The 22,932-nt window shown below is 37.0% G+C and overlaps 1 protein-coding gene across 1 annotated transcript; it reads right to left on the reverse strand.

Annotated features, from left to right (window-relative positions):
• Window positions 1-13,663: 13,663 nt before the first annotated feature.
• On the reverse strand, window positions 13,664-14,486 carry LOC115926438 (toll-like receptor 13). Its single transcript, XM_030991151.1, has one exon. It carries the CDS (start codon window positions 14,459-14,461, stop codon window positions 13,664-13,666), a length of 798 nt encoding a protein of 265 aa, XP_030847011.1. The 5' UTR covers window positions 14,462-14,486.
• Between the last annotated feature and the right edge of the window lie 8,446 nt (window positions 14,487-22,932).

A 22,932-nucleotide genomic window follows, 5' to 3' on the forward strand; every position in this document is an offset into this window, starting at 1 on the left:
GCACCAGGGATAAAAAGGGATCTTATGAGAATGGGAAATGGGCATTTGTGGACGGAAAAGAGGCACCCATCAGATTTTGATAGGGGCATTTATAAGAAGTGAAAAGGGGCATTTATGAAAGAGGGATAAGTTTCTTATTAGAAAGGAAAAAGGGGCACATATCATTGTTAAAATGGTAATTATCAGAGGTGAAAAGGGGCAATTAACGCATCTGAAAAGTGGCACTGACCATACATGAAAAGAGGCACTTAAGAGAATGAAAAAAGGGCACTAATGATAAAGGGAAATGTGCATATGTTTAAAGAAAAGGGGCAGCGATCAGTTTTAATAGGGGCATTTATCGGAGGTGAAAATGGGCTTTGATGAGAAGGGGGGAGTGGATCTTATTAAAAGGGAAAGGGGGCACATGTGAAAATATAAGGTGCGCTTATCCGAGTTAAAAAGGGGTAGTTATTAAAAGGGGAAGGGGCACTATTTACAAAGGAAAATGAGAACCTCTCAGATTTGAATAGGGCAATTATCAGAGGTGAAGGGGGCGCTTATCAAAAGTGAAAAGGGGCGCTTCTCGTACCTGAAAGGGGAACTTACTAGAGATTAAAAAAGGCACTTATGAGAACGGAAAATGGACACTTATTGCAAAGGAAAATGAGAACTTGTCAAAGGAAAAGGGGTACGTGTCAAGATAAAAGGGGCACTTATCAGAGATGGAAAGGGGAAGTGGCACTTTTAAACATTGATAGGGGCACTGGCAAAGTAAAATGTGCACTTTTCCTATGTAAAAAGGGGCACTTTGGGGGTACATAAACAAGTAGGGGGCACTGTGCCCCCTTCCCCCGGGAGCGCCGCCTCTGAAGCAGGTTCATTTTTCATTTCCTGTAACTATAACAAAACTTTTCATTACAAGACTAACAAAAAACTAGATATTCCAATGCTAATTTTCTGTTATATCATTATGTTTATTATTGTGATTATCTTGCCATTGTTTATATTATGTGGAAAATGAAATAAACTTTCGAGCGATTACTACTGCTTTCTATATATATATATTTTTTTTTGTGTGTAAAATAAACATTTCAGGTCTTCTTTATTTTTTTCTTCATAATAATATAAACATATTCACAGTTTAAACATTTGCCTCCATTTCTGGAGGGATATACATGGTTTTCTAATATTTTCTTCTATTTGTAAACGATAACTTAATAGGTAAATAAAAATATGAAGAAGTCTCTTTTTAGTTGTTATCTTTTTTAATTCTTTTCCTACAAAACTTTTGTAAATAGTAAAAAGTGCATAATTCAAAATAATATCAACATCTTTTTTCCTTCTTTGAATTGAAATCAATACCAAACAATAGATGACATGGTTTGAACTTAAAATTAGACATGAAATATTTCTTTATAGTCCTTTCAACTTCATTCCAAAACATACTGACTTCGTTACAAAAAAGAACATGTGCATACAATCACCTGTTTGATTACAATAATAACATTTATCATTGGCATTAACTTTCCATTTAAACAAATTATATGGTATTGCTAAAATATTATACATGAATTTGAAATTGAAATTAATTAGTAAGCTGTCTTTTATACTTTTTAACTTAAATAACCAAACATCTGACGATACAGGTATATATTCAATTTCCAAAGTATTACGCCAAAATTCCTCCGCTCTAGATTTTTCGATTTTTGTTTTAATTAACTCATGATATATTCTTTTACCTGTCAACTGTCTAACTGAAATCATATCCTCAATCAATTTTATATCATTATATACAAACGCTGTGGATCTAAATTTCATATACTCTCTATGTTCTACTTTCATATCTGCAAGTACTAACATATTCCCGAGTGATTGAATCGCTCTTCTAATACGTGCATATTGACTCTACCACCTTCCATCCTTAAATAGTATTTTCGCACTTAACTCATTAACTGGTAGAAAACCTTTACCATCCATTAAATCCCCAACAAACAAAATGTCAGAATTGATCCAATTCCTATAAAAAAAGCATTTTCCTACTTTCTATATAATATTTTCAGATTCTCAAGTTTCTCCAAGTGCTTTCGTTAATAAAAAAAAAAAGGGGAACCAGGGCCCTGTTTCATAAAACTTGATATCAATAACAAGTTACAATACTATAAGCTACTGAAATCAAGGCATCTGATTGGCTGAGAGGAAATTTATCATAGAAATTAAGCATTTGTTATACATTTTATGTTTTATGGTCAGTTACTTCGAAAGTGCAATACAACGCTGATTATCATGTTTAAAATTGCTCAAATTAGACGGGGACACCTCATCCTCCTCCTTTCTCACTCCGTACATCCATATAGTTGTTTAAAGTATTTCTATATTTTCAGAGATCGGTATTCTTGAGGAAATTTCACTGACATCGAGAGATTTGCGATACAATTCTGTGAAACAGCCAATGAGACAATGATAATTGTACTTAGAATTATCAATATAACCCCTCGTGTTATGTCCCAAACCGTAGTCTACAGAAGAGGTCGTCGTTAAAGAGGTTTCATGGACATGGGCTTTTGGTTATCTGAAAGAGATTCATTTCTCCATAAATACTTACACTTACACTTGCCGGCTCATAATACACGATTCGACTGCGATCCGATTATTGAAGAAATGGCAATTATAATAGTTATGGAAATGTAAACAAAGAACGTTTTGCTGATTTAGATTGTAAATAACGATAAGAATACTGACAACAATTTTGTTAGTGCCTTTAAGCCTTCTAGTAACAATTGAGTCCAAATCGGCTTCAAATCGTAGATAATCGTATGACGTCACGAAGATTTTGAGCCGATTTACCTTTTACTCCGTCAAGTAAGCTTGAAATTTCCTAAAAGCTTGAACTACCCTAAAAGCTAGATTTTATTAATTACATGAATAAACAGATCCTAATTCATTGATATTTTACATGTTGGAATGTTCATATAAAATGCTGCTGTAAATTCTTCCAAAATCGGATCACAGTCAGATCGTGTAGTGTGCGCTTTGCCTTAGAGTTTTGTTTTTGTTTGTTTGATTGATTTTATTTCTGCGTTCAAAAATATACAAATTCAAATTCAAAGTACAAAATTTCGAACAATAACAAATACAATGAATACAATGTTTACAAAAGTAATTAAATGAAAAATCATGTTCAATTATATCATTCGATAAACATGTACGAAGCATACAATAACATAAGAAATATGAAATATTTTCAATAAATTAGAGAGGTAATTTGGAACGCAGGAGACCGCCATCGTGAGCGGTTAGGCTGGAGATGGATGGCGGCCTCGTAAAAAGAATTGGCGACATAACTCTCTTCGAAAAACTGAGTGACCAAGAGGGTGCGGTGCAAGTGCAGGTGCAGTGAGCAGTTGCATGATAAAGAATAAATAAGTCACGGTTTTGTTATACTAATTTAGAGAGGGGGAGCGTATGATTGTATTATTTGTCGTTTAAGTGTAGCTTTTAAGGAGTAGATGGTTGAACAAGACTTTATGTTGTCGGGTAAATCATTCCAAATGTCCGGGCCAGAATGTCTAACAGATTTGTGTGTTATTGATAATTTGGGGTTTGTAAGATGGAAGTTTCCAGATATGCGAGTAGAGTATGAATGAACGGAATTATTAAACCTAAACATGTTATCAAAGGATGGTGGAAGCAGATTATTAATGTACTTAAACATAATAACTGCTACTTGAGTAGTGTTCAGATCGAAAATTTTTAGTGTTTTAAGTTTATAGAATAAAGGATCAGTGTGAGCTAAGAAATGCGAACCTGTACAAATACGTATGGCTTTCTTTTGCAGTTTGAAAATAGAATTGATTTTTGTCGAACCACAATTTGCCCATACACTATTACAATATGTTATATACGGGAGAACTAGCGAATTATATAGTAGGAATAAGGTTGCATGGGGTAGAAGAAACTTTAACTTGGAGATTATTCCAATACTTTTGGAAATGCACATTGTAACTTGGTGTAAATGATCATTCCAAGTCAAGGTTTCATCTATAAGAACACCCAAAAACTTGGAATTAGTTTTCTTCTCTAGTAGCATACCATCGATTTTAATATATATAGGTGTTTCTGTATTATGAGAATGATGTTTAAAATACATGAAATGAGTCTTTTTTGTATTAAGTGAAAGTTTATTGGATTTAAACCAATCTGATACTTTGTTAATTTCATAATTCAAAGTATTGTTTAACGAATTAAGGTCTTTATGGGAATAAAAGATATTTGTATCATCGGCAAATAAGATAAAAGAAAGAAGGGGGGATGTATTGATAATATCATTTACATAAAGAAGAAATAGCAGTGGACCTAAGATGGAGCCTTGAGGAACACCGCATTGAATTAAAAGAGGATCAGAATCATAACTATTAAATGTAACATATTGTCTTCTGTTTGTTAAATAATCTTTAAACCATAAGAGTGGCTGACCCCGAATTCCGTAATGACTGAGTTTGGAGAGTAGAATAGCGTGATTGAGCGTATCAAATGCTTTACTCAAGTCACAGAATATACCTATAACATGCTCTTTGTTAGCTATGGCACTTGTAATTTTGTCATAAATTTGAATTAATGCTAAGTCAGTTGAGTAATTTTTTCTGAAGCCATATTGATTTGAATTGAGTATTTTGTGTTTAGTGATAAATTTGTGTAGCCTATTATGAACGATCTTTTCTAAGACTTTAGATATACTTGGGAGTAGGGAAATTGGACGATAGTTACTAATTTCGTGAGGATCATCTTTTTTGAGAATGGGGTTGACTTTAGCTAGTTTTAATAAATCAGGGAAAACACCTTGCGATAACGAGTGATTAAATATGTGAGTTAAAGGCTTTGCAAGTGGATACATTATTTCTTTTAGGAGAGACATACTTATTTTATCAAAACCGTGCGATTTTGAGTTGTTAAGAGATTGGGTAATGTTAATAATTTCGCTAGGATTTGTCGGATTTAAAAAGAGGGACTCTTGGTTTTGATTGGAAAGATAGTCTTTAAAGTGTGCGTGAGTTCTATTAATTTTGCTGGCGAGTTCTGGGCCGATATTCGTAAAAAATGAATTAAATGAATTTGCATGAAGACTAGGATCATGTATTTTAGTGCCATTTAATGTGATATTATCCGTGGGTGGGGGATTCGTTTTTTTTCCCATTACCTCTTTGATAATTTTCCAAGTTGCAGTTGTGTTTGAACTGGCCTTTTTTATTTTATTAGAAAAATGCAATCTACGGGATGTACGGATAAGTTTTGTTAATTTGTTTCGATAAATTTTATATGTGTTTAGGTTAGTGTCAGTTGGATTGTGTAAATGTAATTTGTAGAGGCGATTGCGTGTTTGTATTGATTTCAATAAACCTTTAGTTATCCAAGGATTCCTGGGTTTATTTCGCTTATTACTCATTTTGCCTAAAGGAATATTCTTTTCATAATAATATTGCAATTTGTTACTAAAATGTTTATATGCAGTATTGACATCATTTACACTATATACCTCAGCCCATCCCTCGAAAAATAAATCCTGTTTCAGCAATTCTATATTACGTTTGGATTCTTTGCGATATATAAGCTCATCAAATGATTTACGGCCAGATAGTTTGCATTCACAAGTTAAAAATATGGGTAGGTGATCCGACACTTCAGAACACAATATTCCACCGATGGTTTTGTTGTTATGTACGTTTGAAAAAATATTGTCAATCTGAGTTGATGAATGTGGATTTATTCTGGTGGGTTTATTAATAATCGAAACAAAGCCGTATGAATGCATCAACTGCATACAATTGGTTGAGTTACTGTTATCAGATGAGGGTGAGAAGTTGATATTAAAGTCACCAAGGATAAAATTGTGTTTATTTTCATCCCCTATTTTATGAAGATAAAAATCCAGTTCGTCACAGAATAAATCACAATTAGAATCAGGGGGTCTATAAATCAAACCTATGATGACGTTTTTGGCATTTGAGTTATTAATTTCGATAAATAAAGATTCAGCTTGTGTTAGTTTAATATCTGAACGGATTTTGAAGTTTATGTTTTGTGTAATATAAAACGCAACACCGCCACCTCTTCTTCCTTTGCGGTCCGCCCTAATCAACTTATAATTAGGCAAATTGAACATATCTGGAGAATTCTGATGTAACCAAGTCTCACTTATTCCAATGACGGAAAATGCAAAATTATTTAAAGAGTGTAAAAGGTTTTCAACGTATTCGAAATTTTTGTTCAGACTTCTGGAGTTTATATGTAAAAGTGAAATATTGTCTGGTTTGTAAGAAAATGAATTTTTGAATTCTTGGGGTGTGTAGTATTTGCTCTCGTTTATATCGTCGACAAGAATATCGGGAGTGTGCGCGTGCGAATTCATTTAACGATACGTATTATGTAAAGTACCGAAAATTTGGAGGATGAACAACTGCATGTGTGATGCTGGTGCGTTTGTGTGTGTACGAAGTGCAAGTGTGCGGGTAACTTCAAAATATAACACAAATAAAAATACAATAAGACCCATCTTGGTCACAGTTACAATAATTGCTTAGGAGCAACAGAGCGGAGCCCGACCGCCCGAGTAAAGGGTGTATTTTTGACACGCAAAATAGAGGGGCTGGGAAGAAACTAAATGCTTGATAACAATAATGACAAATCGGAGTACGATTATTAAATGGCAAAGAGGGATTTGACATTCCCGCTCATCAAAACTAGTTCAGTCTATAACAATGGATTTTGTGATTGACACAGGAGTTTTGCAAAACAAAGAGATTTGTTGTGCGGAGGAGAAAAATGTATGCATGTTAAAGCAGACTCTGAGATGATGCTTAATAGCAATAACGTCATTTCGGAGTACAATAATATTAAATGGCAAAGAGGGTTTTGACATTCCCGCTCAAAAAACAAAAAAAAGTTCAGTCAATTACAATATAACAGATAGACTCAAATTTTTGGAATGCTATACAGATAATAATTATTGATAAAGAGTGAGGACTTCGGTCTTGATAATACCAGTCGTCAAGATCAAAGGATAACGAATACTTGTCTCAAGCCCATTTGAGGGTAAAGAATACATTCCTGCATGATACAAAGTTCTACTGCATGTCCCCTGGAAGGAATACAATCATGACAATTTAGGATTAGTGACAACCGTACAATTCTTTCAAGATTCAAATGCTTTACCCATTTGGACAATCGAATTTTCCATCATGATAATTGTCACATACAAAAACCAAAAAAATAAAAATAAACAAATAAATTGAGTTTTGAGAAGAAAGTTAGGCTTGTCAAACAATGGACCCATCGCACCCATGCGTCGAGTATTTCTGAGATAGAGCACCACTGCGGACCAACATGAAGATTGGTCAGCCGTGGCGCGGAGAAGCCACGCCCAAACGTTAGACACATGTGAACGATAAGCCCATGTATTTGTTACATTTTAATAAGCCCATCATATACGAATCGCGTGACTGACACGGGTGTTTTGCAAATCAAAGAGATTCGTTGTGCAGATGAGAAATATTCATGCATGCTAAAGCAGACTATGACATAATGTTTGATAGCATGACAATTCGGAGTACAATTATTAAGTGGCAAAGAGGGTTTTGACATGAATTCCCGGTCATCAAAACAATTTCAGTCAACCACAATAAAACAGATGGATCCAAAACAGTTGAACGCTATACAAATAATTATTGATAAAGGGTGAGGAATTCGTTCTTGACAATCCCAGTGATCAAGATCAAAGGTTAATACAAATTTGTCTACGACCCCGAGGCCAGTGGAGGGTAAGCTATACATTCCTGCATGATACAAAATGGAGCTGCATGACCCCCGAAAGGTCATGACAATTTGAGATTAGTGACAACAATACAATTCTCTCAAGATTCAAAAGCTTTACACATTTAATGTGGTTTTGAAAAGAAAGTTAGGCTGGTCAAACAATGGACCCATCGCACCCATGCGTCGAGTATTTCTGAGATAGAGCACCACTGCGGACCAACATGAAGATTGGTCAGCCGTGGCGCGGAGAAGCCACGCCCAAACGTTAGACACATGCGAACGATAAGTCCATGTATTTGTTACATTTTAATAAGCCAATCATATACGAATCGCGTGACTGACACGGGTGTTTTGCAAATCAAAGAGATTCGTTGTGGTTTTGAAAAGAAAGTTAGGCTGGTCAAACAATGGACCCATCGCACCCATGCGTCGAGTATTTCTGAGATCTAGAGCACCACTGCGGACCAACATGAAGATTGGTCAGCCGTGGCGCGGAGAAGCCACGCCCAAACGTTAGACACATGCGAACGATAAGTCCATGTATTTGTTACATTTTAATAAGCCCATCATATACGAATCGCGTGACTGACACGGGTGTTTTGCAAATCAAAGAGATTCGTTGTGCAGAGAAATATTCATGCATGCTCAAGCAGACTATGACATAATGTTTGATAGCATGACAATTCGGAGTACAATTATTAAGTGGCAAAGAGGGTTTTGACATGAATTCCCGGTCATCAAAACAATTTCAGTCAACCACAATAAAACAGAAGGATCCAAAACAGTTGAACGCTATACAAATAATTATTGATAAAGGGTGAGGAATTCGTTCTTGACAATCCCAGTAATCAAGATCAAAGGTTAATACAAATTTGTCTACGACCCCTAGGCCAGTGGAGGGTAAGCTATACATTCCTGCATGATACAAAATGGAGCTGCATGACCCCCGAAAGGTCATGACAATTTGAGATTAGTGACAACAATACAATTCTCTTAAGATTCAAAAGCTTTACACATTTAATGCGGTTTTGAAAAGAAACTTAGGCTGGTCAAACAATGGACCCATCGCACCCATGCGTCGAGTATTTCTGAGATAGAGCACCACTGCGGACCAACATGAAGATTGGTCAGCCGTGGCGCGGAGAAGCCACGCCCAAACGTTAGACACATGTGAACGATAAGCCCATGTATTTGTTACATTTTAATAAGCCCATCATATACGAATCGCGTGACTGACACGGGTGTTTTGCAATTCAAAGAGATTCGTTGTGCAGATGAGAAATATTCATGCATGCTAAAGCAGACTATGACATAATGTTTGATAGCATGACAATTCGGAGTACAATTATTAAGTGGCAAAGAGGGTTTTGACATGAATTCCCGGTCATCAAAACAATTTCAGTCAACCACAATAAAACAGATGGATCCAAAACAGTTGAACGCTATACAGATAATTATTGATAAAGGGTGAGGAATTCGTTCTTGACAATCCCAGTAATCAAGATCAAAGGTTAATACAAATTTGTCTACGACCCCGAGGCCAGTGGAGGGTAAGCTATACATTCCTGCATGATACAAAATGGAGCTGCATGACCCCCGAAAGGTCATGACAATTTGAGATTAGTGACAATACAATTCTCTTAAGATTCAAAAGCTTAACACATTTAATGCGGTTTTGAAAAGAAAGTTAGGCTGGTCAAACAATGGACCCATCGCACCCATGCGTCGAGTATTTCTGAGATAGAGCACCACTGCGGACCAACATGAAGATTGGTCAGCCGTGGCGCGGAGAAGCCACGCCCAAACGTTAGACACATGTGAACGATAAGCCCATGTATTTGTTACATTTTAATAAGCCCATCATATACGAATCGCGTGACTGACACGGGTGTTTTGCAAAACTAAGAGATTCGTTGTGCAGACGAAAAATATTATTTCGTGCATGCTAAAGCAGACCATGACATAATGCTTGATAGCAATGACAATTCGGAGTACAATTATTAAGTGGCAAAGAGGGTTTTGACATGAATTCCCGGTCATCAAAACAAGTTCAGTCAACTACAATAAAACAGATGGACCCAAAACAATTGAATGCTATACAGATAATAATTATTGACCCAGAGTTAGGAGTTCGTTCTTGACAAACCCAGTAATCAAGATCAAAGGTTGATAAAAAAAAAACATTAAAAAAAACTTGTCTCCAGCCCCCAGCCCAGTGGAGGGTATGCAATAAATTCCTGTATGATTTAAAAAAAAAAAAAAAAAAAAATGTTACCGTATGACTCCTGAAAGGTATACAATCATGACAATTTAGTATTCGTGACAACGTACAATTCTTCCAGGGTTCGACTGCTTTACGTATTTGGACAATCGAATTTTCCAAAATTTTCCAGAATTTTCCAGTCACAAAAAAGTAAAACACGCACACAAAAAACATCCTTTCTTTTTCCTTTTTTAAATGCAGATTTGAAATGAAGGTTAGGCTGCTCAATTAATGAACCCGTCGCTCAAAGCGTCAATTATCTTTGTGATAGGGCGTCACAGCGGACCGATGTGAGGATCGGTCAGCCGTGGCGCGGAAAAGCCGCGCCCTGTTCCAACGTAACACGCACTTGAACGACGAGCCCAAATATTTGATACAGTTTGATAAGCGTTTCATACAAATATAGGCTTTGTGATTGATACAGGTGACCCTGCAAAACAAAGATTTTCTTTAAACCTTTCTGTCGGCATGCAAATTTAACCATAATTGGGTGACATTAATGGTCTAGTATGCAATGATTCCCATGGTCGGTTACCCGTTCAGATACATGTATTTAAGTCCAAGGGTTTATATATTGCTTTAACGACTATATTCAAGGTTAATGTTGCTGTAAATGGAACAATCTAACGTGGAAATATGCTGTAAAAGAGAGGGGTTAACACGAATCAAAATCCTGTTACAAAAAGCTTCCGTAATTCAAAGCAAGATGTACTTTGACACAAATACTTGCCCATAACCCAACGGGGGTGGGGGTGGGGGTGGGGAGGGGTTGGAAAATATGTAACTTCTAACCTGCGAATTAAGTGACGTCCAAGGGTCCATGGTTAGATGGTAGCTTTATCGGCCATGTACTACTCTACGGTCTATAGGGTGGTCTATACCCCATGAGAAAAAAGGTGGGCGGGGCCAAAAATATACAGAGCTACATGTACATTCTTAGTTATAAATATATCCTGCGGTGGACTGCGAATTGAATGATGTTTATAATCAGGTTTTACCACTGGAAATTGCAGTAATAATATAATGTAATACCTCCAACATTTGGTAAAGAGTTTGGAGTTGGCAAATGCTTGGGTTTAAACTTTCCATTCATCAAGTACAGCGATGGAAAATACATGCCTCCAACCTAACGGGTGTACTTTTCATTGATCTCTAGGGTTTTAACAGTATTATTTTTTTTTTCTTTCTTTCTTTCTTTTTCCCCTTTTTTTCTTCACACGTTACATGAAATGGCTTCCTGTAAATATATCGACCAAATTCATGGTTTTTGTAACAAAAAATATGAAAAAAGGAAGCACTTTAGTTTTATCTTAGAGCATAAGCAAAAATCAGAGTCCTGATTACAAAATTGCTTCAGAAATTCAAAATTCAAAACAAAGATTTACTTTTCATGTATTATTGTTATTTCTAAGCAAGGCATTTGAAACTCGATGCAAGCAATGTACAGTGATATTAAAGTGACATAGAATATAATTATAAGTATGATTCATAAACTTCTCGTTTACTTTACTCACTTATATCAAATTTCGTTTTTCGGACCTCAAATTAAAAGATGAATAATTGTTTGTGTCACCTGGTAAAACGTTGATTTTGCTCATTCTCTGTAGGGATTCCATGTGGTAGAACCTTTCTCCTTCCATTGGAGGACGATTTTAGCACCTTGCAACTTTATTCTCGTAGATTGGTTTTTCTCCTTTCGCAACTTGTAACCAATTTCAGCAAGATGGCCGCGATGAGCCTTCAGGGTGGGAGGGAGGTCCGTCCTGACCGTTATGCGAGGGGCAGGCGGTGGTGCATGTCGCATTTCCGCTGCGTTTCCTAGTTGCTGCGATGTTTCCTTCGGGCGTCTTAGGTTCTCAAAAGAAGAAAGAATGAGATCTCTGTCTGGCATCTTGACGAATTTAGCGATTATCGGAGCGGGTCGGGAACGGGCTGGGGCACCGGCGTCTGGGGTCCTAGGTTGGTTGCGATAGGGTAGTCTGTGGGCGTTGATCATTTGGATCTGTTTGGCGGTTTCCTCATTTATTCCAAGATGGATGAAAACTTTACAAAGCGTGCGATAGATATCCTCGTTTGGTTCGCTTTCAACCCCGTAGAATAGTAGATTTGGTTTTCTGTTGTAGATTTCCATCAGAAGAAGTTTTTCTTTTAGATTAGATATCTCCTCTTGAAGGGGCGCGATGCTAGCTGGTATGGAATTTTCTACTTCAGATATTTTGGCAGAGTTAAATTCAACTGAAGATTCCACATCTGTTAGGCGACGATGAAATGATAGTAGCTCGGTATTGATATTATCAAGTTTAGATAATATTTTATCTGAAAAGTCTGCAATGTCTCGTTGTAAAACCGCATTAGAGGGATCCGGGGTGGTAGGCGAACGAACTTTGTCAGTCGAGGTAGGCGAACGAACTTTGTCAGTCGGGGGAGCCGATGGGGCCGGCTGCTTACTTGCTGTTTGTCGGGTAGTGGGCCTCGGGCCATGGGATGCCATAATTTGCGTTGTGTAACGTGTAATCTTAATGGGTGGCAGGAGCTCCGCTCAAACCGTCCGTTCAGCTCGAAGTCATGTGGCCAAAAAGTAATAGGAATCAGTAGGTAGAAACCAAGGGTGTCGATTTGTATCCGTGGTTGGGGGGGGGGGGGGGGGGGGGGGGGGGGGGGATGATAGGTGCAAAAAAAAAATCGGCAATTGATCAAAGCAACCAAGAGGTAGAAGCGTGTGGCAGGTTGCACCCCCTCCCCAAGCGCGTAGCCAGGATTTCATTTAGGGGTAGGGGTATAGTGAGCACGCGAAGCGTGCAAACCGGGCTCCCTAGGGGGTTGGGTGCAGGGAGGGGGAGTTTCCCCCTCCCCGCGTAGCGCGGACGCTCAGACGTTATATTAGATTATTAAAGAAAGAATACGATTCGACGTACCATCTCGACTCTTAATCATTAATGTTTTAATCAAGTTCCCCTTCCCCCGCGCATAGCGCGGAAGCTCTGACGTTTCAATAGATTATTAAAGAAAGAAGACGATTCGATGTACCATTCTCGAATCTTAATCCTTGTCTGAATTCAGTTCCCCCCCCCTCCCGCGTGAAGCGCGGAAGCTATGACATTTCATTAAATTATTAGAGAAGAAGACGATTCGATGTACCATTCCCGACGCTTAAGTGTGTCTTTATACTACTACAACTACTAATACTACTACTACTACTATTACTCAGGCGCGGATCCATGGGGGGGGGGGGCCGACGGGCCCGCCCGCCCCCCCCCCCCCTCCCTGGCCTCTTTTTAAAATAATTTTAAAAAAAAAGTTTTTAATGTACAATTTTTTAATACGTGCATATCATACAACCCCCCCCCCCCCACTGAGCGAGAAATTGGTCGGCGCTATTTTTAAATTTTAGGCCCCCCCCCCTATCGGCAAATCCTGGATCCGCCACTGCTACTACTAGTACTACTACTACTACTACTACTACTACTAATACTACTGCCACTACTCCACCTACTAATATTACAACTTTATACTACTAAATGCTGGTGTTACTACTTCTACGACTACAACTACTACTACCACTTTCAATACTGATAACCAGCACACGTATTTGTTGATTCCTATACATGACTGCTACTCGTTTGGGATCAAATCATTCGTCCTTAGATTAATGGTCAGATTCTTGGTCAATTCATCCCAGAAATATTCTTGTCCTCTCACGTTCTCAGTCCAGTGAATATAGGGTCTACCATCACTGAGGTACAACCTCGCCAAGAATGGCATCTCGTCACCTGGGATGTCTTCGAGGAAAACCACGACAACAAATTCAGTCAGAGTGTCACTCACGTGGTCCATGGCCGTACGGAACTTGAGTATAAACCAGTGGTCGTGCACAGCAGCTCTGCTAAGCAATATGATGGTCTTGTAACTATGGCTCACCACGTAATCGACGGAATCTAAGTAATGCATACCCAACACAAGGTCTTGGTCCCCATAAACGTTCCTTTGAAACTGTGGAAGCCTTTCTTCGAGAGCCGGTCGGAGCTGTTCGAAAATCCATTCTTCGTCATCGTCGTAGAAAATGATGTTCACGTCAAACTCGTAGTCATTGTGGTCTCGAGCGTCTCGCATCTCGTTATAGCCCAGCGCGGCCAGTTTCAAGAGAAAGAGTTTGTACCTCAACTGCCATCGGTAGTGATACAACAGCACGCTGATGACAATCAAGATAATGGAGGCGAGGGGAATCAGAGAGAATAGACCATAGTTCATTATACAGAGTTCATTTGAATCAAAATCAAGCAGGGGTTTCTCACGGAGAGGCCACATAGATACTGACGAACAGATAGTTTTGTCCTTGTTTTTCAGGCTTATAGGTTCATTTAACCAATCAATAAGCCACTTTAGATCACAGTTACAATCAATTAAGTTCATTGATAGATCAAGCGAAGAAAGGGAGGAAAAGATCGGCTTAAAAGTGCTTTGATTAAAGCGCGTTAATCTGTTGTTGGCCAAGGAAAGATTTGTGAGTTTACAGTTGTTTGAGAACATTAGCTCCTCCAAGTATTCGAGACGGTTTCCTTCAAAGTTGAAACTTTTTATTTGAACCAACCCCGACAATACATCATCATGAATATGCTGGATGTTGTTTCCTTTCAAACTCAATTTCTGAAGCGATTCCAACCCCGAAAAGATAAGAGAATGTAGATTTGTAATATCGCAGTAGTCTAGATTTAGCTCTTGTAAAACAGAGAGATGCCGGAATATACCTGAATATAAAATACCCCCGAAGTTGTTACTACTTAAATCTAAATAATTAAGATCCAATAATCCGTCGAAAAGTGACGCGTTTCTTAATTTATTCCATAAGTTCAATGTGTCAAGCCGAGAGTCTTTTATGTCTAATTTAACAAGGGATTGTAAATGTTGAAACGATTCTCCTGGGTTCAAATAGCTAGGAAACACGTTTGCATTAACAGAGTTTAGGGACAGAGATCTTAATAATGGGGTGTACAATTCCAGAACAGTTAAATGACTTCCGGACAAATCAATGCTTTGAATATTGTCAAGTTCCGAAAAGGCCGTCAGCTCAAAGGTAGAAAGGAGTTTGTTCGAGCTCATGTCTAAGAAAGTTAAACTACCTAAACCGTGAAATACAGATGAAGATATTTTTTGAAACAGATTACCGGATAAGTCGAACTCCGACAATTCCACTGTCCAAGTCTGATTGTGAGGATTTATTTGTCTTACTCTGTTGTTGTTGATTGCCAGTACCTTTAACGCATTCATGCCGTCGAAAAAGTCTGGATTAATTTCATGTATGGCGAGTTTGTTATGACTGAAACTGAATTCTCTGACTTTTGTCAAATTTGAGAAGATTAAAGAGTGGAGGCTCTTCAGTTTGTTGCTGTAGAAGACCAGAACAGAGAGAGAAGAATCGCGCAGAGGATCAAAGAAACCTTTAGGAAACGCACCAACAGAACCATACCATATTGTAAGCTGTTCGATGTCTGATTTTGATATTCCGAGGATGATGTTCGCCAACACCTCGTCACTCAATTGGCGACCACCTAGCATCAAGGAGTGAACATGTAGTGATGCGATCACATCAGGGTCTACTGATTGGATATGGTTATTTCTAAGATCTAGAGTATCAGTGCGGCACACAAAGGTGAAGTCTCTCACCGTAATGTGTTTTAGTCGATTAACATCAATGTCTACACTGTCGACCATGCCACAAGAACTTACATTGATAACGGAGAGCTGGTTGAATGTCAAATGTACAGCATCTAAATGTGGACTCCATTTTAGAATGTCATTGGGGAGCGATGTTAAGTTTGATGACGATAAATCAAGAAATAAAAGTTGTGAAGACATCATAAAGACGCCTGTTGCTGGAAGCACAATACGCGGGTTAAAGGATAAAGACAGGTGCATTAAGCCCGTGAGGGGGTAAAAAGCGGCAGATTCTATCGCTCTTATATCGTTAGAAGAAATGTCCAAGTAGTTGATCAGAGGGTATACTTCAAACGAGGAGTTCAAGAGTTTGGTGATATTGTTCACAGACAAGTCAAGCACCTCAGTATCCTCAGAAAGATTCTGGGGAACCGTGTCCAGGTCTTTTTTGCGACAAGAAGCTTTTTTTAGTTCAAGGTTCTGATCGCATCCATTGAAAGATTTGCCCATGTCCAGTGTTAAGGATGTCATCGCTGAATCTCCATCGTGTCGATGTAAAGATTGAAAGGACGAGCTGACGAGGAGACAAGCGACGAGCAATTGGTACAAGATTAAGCAGTTTGCCATGACTTCAAAATATGACCTCCGAAAAGGGGAAAGGTACACCTAAGTTTGTCGGATTATAATATATCGCTCTTAAATATATGCTAACACAAGCTCATAGAAGTGTCGTAAGTGAACTTCCAACGAAGGAAAATGTAGACGTTGTGTATGATTTCTACTTCATCATTCGATTTTATTGTGTCATCAGACGAAACCAAAACAAAGCCCTGCAAGAAACAGAGTATCAATCAATTAATACTCCCATCATTTGGACGAGCGAATTACTACCTGCTTTAAGTAATTCCTGATGCTTTCTATCTTCTTAAGTTCTTGCTTATATGGATTCATGTGTAATCCTATAATATAATTTACCTGTGCAGATATGCTTTAGTGTTAGGACCAAGGAGTTTTAAGAGATGGAGTCCTATCTTGCTCATTCCCTTTGTACCATCTTCGATGCCGCCAGGAGAAGTATGCCAGGCATAATGTGCTTAACTGGATCTTGCTTGCAGATACGTAGACAAAAGATTCATGCCTAGCTGCAAACTAACGGGCTACTTTCAAAGGGATATATGCTTTTGTAATGATAATTACTTTTCGCTACCACTCGTCTGATAATACGAGCAGTACACAGTGCTTGCCTTTAGGAGGCAAGCGAAAGAAAATGGAGCAAAATTTCCTGAAATATTAATCAAAGTTACTCGACCGGGTATGTGTGGGCACTAATCTGACATATAACATCGTAAAGGACTGTACATGAACAAATTTCTTTTTTTTTAACGTTATAACAAAACATCGATAATTCTCGGTTTCGTTTATCCAAATATGTTTCATTTATCAATTATAATTGTGATTAAGTTAAGTGCGTCCCAGGAAAAATGAAACCGAGAATTATCGATGTTTTGTTATAACTTAATCACAATTATAATTAATAAATGACACAAATCTGTAAATCTGAGATCCACTTCTTTCACTTGATGCAACTCATATAATGCACATTTCACGCATGAGCGACTAAAATGAATTTGAAATGAGGAAACCAAAAAGTCATTTGGCGGACGGTTTCAAGAAGAGAATCACATTTCTAGAAAGTTGAGTTTCTGCCTTTTCATATGACACCTCAATCAGGAGTGAGCTAGGAATAACAAAGTTCTGTTTGTTTTAAGTAGTGCTTGCATTTCCATTATTTGATTAAACGAGTTCGTTTTCACTAGCTGTCTGCCGTAGCAACAAACAGAGTTGACAAAAGACTTAACTCCGTTTCGTTGACAATCAGCCGTAGACGAAAGACGTCATGCATGGCTGATTGTCAACGAAACGGAGTTAAGTCTGTTGTCAATTTTGCTTGTTGCTACTGCAGGCAGCCAGTGAAAACGAATTCGTTTGATAAAATTATGGAAATGCAAGCACTACTTTAAACAAACAGAACTTTGACATTCCTTGCTCATTTTTCCTAATTTAGATGTCATATGAAAGGGCAGAAACTCAAATTTCTAGAAATGTGATTTTCTCTTTGAAATTCGGATACCGTCCGCCAAATGACTTTTTGATTTCCTCTCTTCAAATTAATTTTAATCACTCATGAAATATGCATCATATGAGTTGCATCAAATGAAAGAGGAGGATCTAAGCTTTCCAAATATGTGTCATTTATTAATTATAAATGTGACTAAGTCATGATAAATCATCGATAATTCTCGATTTCGTTTTTTCTGGGACGCACTGTATGGAGGGAGAGATAGATAGATGGAGAGAGAGAGAGAGGGAGAGAGAGAGAGAGAGACAGAGACAGACAGAGACACAGAGAGAGAAGACAGTGGAGAGGGAGAGAGAGAGAGAGAGAGAGTAGACGGTGGAGAGGGAGAGAGAGAGAGAGAGAGAGATAGTAGAGATGTGGAGAGAGAGAGAGAGATAGTAGAGATGTGGAGAGAGATAGAGAGAGAGAGATGATGGAGAGGGAGAGAGTGAGAGAGAGATGATGAGGAGATGGAGAGAGATGGTGGAGAGGGAGAGAGAGACAAAGAGAGAGAAAAGGAGGGGGTGAAAAGGGATAACAATTCTATACGAATTATTTAGAGATCATTATACAGAATGTTATATACTACACAGTAATTTTCAATCCATGAGCGATTTACGTATGAAATTACATAGCATAAGATGTTATCTTCGACAATTAAGATTCAAAGGCTATTTAGACTTGATTTTCTGATGACTACCATCGCAAATGATTACCTACATGAATTTGTTCCTTCTTTGGTGAATTTAAGTTTGGAGCCTTGTCCTTAAGTTGATGAGAGACAAAAAACCAATGCAATGACAGCAAATCAAATTTTGCATAAATTCCATTCAAATTATTATCATTATCATTCTTTTTTTCTTCAAAGAATTCGACTTGCTCTTATACTTTTGCTATCAAAACTGGTTGTACAGATTTTGGTTCATATCACCCCTTCATACATTTGCGAGTTATCATCAAGTTTCCACATCCATCAGGTAGCACAAAACTTCCTTGACAAAAAAAGCAGTCCCTGATTATAATTTTGTTTATTGTTCACCATAATCGAATTGCGTTAGTGACCCATGACGTCAAACGTTCAAAATCATGAATACATTTTAAATTTTAAGAAAAAAAAAAAAAATCAGTCTATAATTTGGGGCACTTCATAGTTATGCCTGCATATGTATATTAGTGAATTCAGAACCTTCAAGATAACCGTCAAGGGTGATAGGAACTCTAATCTATCCCTTGAAATTTTCTCTACCCCTGGTTTATTTCATTGACAATAAATATTCTCTCTCTCTCTCTCTCTCTCTCTCTCTCTCTCTCTCTCTCACACACACACACACACACACACACATATATATTTCTCCTACGGACAATTTCATAGAACAAAGGGTTCTCTTGAGAACCACTTTTATGCTTATGCATGGGGTACAGTACGTAGGGGCCCATCGTAGGGCCCCTGCAGGGGCAGTCTTAGCCAGGGTTTTGGTTTTAGTTTTCAGTTTTTTTAGCAATTAAAAAACGAACCTTCAAGATGGCCATCATGAGCAATGAAAATTGTTATTCTCTCCTTGTGATTCACACAGCCCCTATTATTTCAATTAAGCCTCTATTTTTCTTCTTCTCCTTTACCTTCTTTTCTCTTTCTCGTCTCTTTTCCACATGGCTCTCTTTTCCCCCTTTATTTTAAAGCTGCCAGGGGGGGGGGGGGGGGGGCTGGCCCCCTGGATCCGCCGATGGTACATCTTTATTATTATTGTTATAATTATTATAATTATTATCATCATCATCAAATTCTGTTCTGATTATCCATTAAACATGTAAAGCATACATATATCATTTATCATTCAATTTTACAGAAAATTGAATTAAACTGGAGGAAGACACTTAATGTAAACAAATTCATTCAGGGTAAAAACAAAATTTTGCTCAAAGAAATTTATTTTTAAGGAGGTAATATAGCCAGATATAAGCAAATATCTACACAGAAATACATATAAAGAACTATCAAAACATACATTTACATAAAATACCATTACAATTAATACATTGCATACTAACAAGCATTTATTTCTTTCTTAGCTGTCAGGTAAAATAACACTATGAATATGACAGACAAAGAAAGCGGACAAAATATACAGTTTCTCAGGTAGACAAAGGAACATCCCTACACTGCTATTATGTAAAAAGGTGAATATGCATGTGACACCTGTTCTACACATTTTTTACATAATAGCAGTGAAGGGATGTTCCTTTGTCTACCTGAGGAACTGTATATTTTGTCTGCTTTCTTTGTCAGTCATATTCATAGTGTAACCTACATTATCGCATAGACTTGTATATAATTTGCACATGATTTTGTTAACAATAAATGCATATTATATCATTAAATTATAGTGCTCTCGATCACCCACTTTCTTCCTTCTGTATCCATTAAAGGAGTTGATTGACTCCCATTAAAGAGGGAGTGGGAGCACTGTGGTTTATTGGTGGAGGCTTGTGACTCTCACATGACAGGTCCCAGGTTCAATTCCCTGCTTGGTGCTTTATACATACTTGGACAAGGTGTGTGAATAATTTTGCCCATATGTTCGCCTCTCGAAACAGGTGTAAATGGGTACCTGGCAATGGTGGGGTGGAAGTAGTTGCAGGGCCCGTAGAATCAGAAGACTGAGCAGTATTAATACTCAGTGATGTGGCTACCTTGGCTTTTAATAAGACTACATTAAAGACCAGGGATGTTTCACAAAGATCCTAAGTTGAACTTATCTCTCAGTTGGACTTAACAATTATGGAAAGCTGTTAGCATCTTAGAAAATATTTTGTAAAACTTTTTTAAAAGGCACAAATGTTTTCAAGGAAATTTCATGTTCTTGATGTGGAATTTATGAAAAGTCTATATTACTTGAATTTGTGCTTTTGAGTATATATTATTTTAAGACTTCAAATGGCTCTCAATAATGTTAAGTCAAACTTAGAGTTCAACTTAGGATCTTTGTGAAACAACCCCAGGGTACTTAATCACAATAGAAACATGTACAATACATGTACCTCATTAATAATGCCATTTAAACTTGTTTTTAAATCATGCTAATCACTATTAGTTTTACACAATTATAAACCAGACATAAAAAATGAACCAATCATAAAAATAATCTACCAGACACACAAATAAAGCTATAAAACACTAACAACTTTTAAACTCTATAATTACATTGTCCATCGAGAGTGTATGATTAATGAAAAAAATTGTTCTATGTCATAAACTGATGTCAGAAGAAATCCACTTCAAAGAGTGTATGATTAATACAAACAAATTGTTTCTATGTCATAAACTGATGTCAGAAGAAATCCACTTCAAAGAGTGTATGATTAATACAAACAAATTGTTTCTATGTCATAAACTGATGTCAGAAGAAGATATCCACTTCAAAGAGTGTATGACTAATACAAACAAATTGTTTCTATGTCATAAACTGATTTCAAAATATATCCAGTTCAAAGGTCTTTAAAAATCATATTAATTTCATAGTAGGAACTACATTAGATATCCTAAAAGTAACATCTCATAATACTTGTAGATATATAGTATTTATAATAGGTTACAAGATAGGAAGACATTCATCTGATATCAACCATTAATACTAAATGCACCTTTAAAATTGTAATGCTTCTTATAATGATACTGACATTAATATTGACCTTCATATAGATTATACTCATTTATTATGACATAACATGTTTATACAATAATAAAATGCTTTAGAAATAAGTACATTCACAATGTTCTTTTAGCTAGACTTCTAATTGGGGAGACTAGTTAAGTCTAAAATCATATTGCACTAAACTGAAAGAGTTTTAATAGAAAAGAAAGAAGTGTAACAAATACATGCAGTACACATTTCTGACAGTGCCATTCTTGGCATTACGTGCTTATTTCTCTACTTACATTGATATTTTATACCCGTTTTATTAAAAAATAATGAATGTGTTGAGGCTCTTATATTAGCACATTGCACTTGGTTAATCTTGATTATCTGATTGTGACTTTTTAAACCTGCGTGTAGTGCATATATTAATAATGCACTCGCAAACATGAATTACCGGTATTTGAATTATATGACATGGAACACAAATCATATTACCCTTTGAAAGCATAAACTTGACTTTCACTATGCATTGTCCCAATTAATCATCATGTAGAATACTTGAAATACTGAACAAACAGAAGATTAATACAGTAAAAAGTGCTTTAATTAGCGACCACCTGTATAGAAAGACCACCTGCCTAAAAAGATTACTTTTCCTTCTGTTTCCCCTCATCAGCATTTGCCACTGACAAATGTACTGAAGGAACCTGTAGTCCTGTACTTAAAGATCACCTGCCTATAAAGACCACTTTCTAGTCTCCTTTGAGTGGTATTTAAATACAGGTTCCACTGTATCACGGAAGAGGTTCATCTACTTAGTGATGGAATATTCATTCTTGGGGAAATCATTCTTTTCTTTACAACCAGTAAGTAATTACCCGTCTTCAAAGACTACATTGTAAAAGGATACATTATTTCAAAAATGTATATACAGTCCTGATATTGTAATACCAAAATTGAAACACAGTATTCTTCATGTAAACATACATTTTAAATGAATAACTCACAGATGATAAAGGTTTATGTTTTTAAAAATAAGAAATTTCCTGGTTTCAGATCCATACAGCACTTCAAGATAAATCTCAATGACTGAAATCCATTACCTCTATTAACAGTATTGCTCATATAATCCTTCATTTAGATTTGGTCACACTTATTTGAAAATTTGTTATTAAGATTTGGTCAAGCAAGATTGGAATCAGGTACACTATAGTTTTTGGTCAAATTTGGTCGCCTCAGTATCTCTAATTCTCTTGCATCCTCCACATCCCCTTCTCTCTGCCCCCCCCCCCCTCTCTCTCTCTCTCTCTCTCTCTCACACTTCATACTCTCGGATTAAAATCAACATTAATTGAATTCCTTATAGTTTTCCTACTATATGATTCAAATAAATTGGCAGTGTACGTGCTACATGTTCTGTGATTTTCATAACATTGATATGTATCACTTTTGCAAAAATGATGATAGAGATC

Source organism: Strongylocentrotus purpuratus, unplaced genomic scaffold, assembly GCF_000002235.5.
Source record: "Strongylocentrotus purpuratus isolate Spur 01 unplaced genomic scaffold, Spur_5.0 spur5_contig_845, whole genome shotgun sequence".
NCBI lineage: Eukaryota > Metazoa > Echinodermata > Echinoidea > Camarodonta > Strongylocentrotidae > Strongylocentrotus > Strongylocentrotus purpuratus.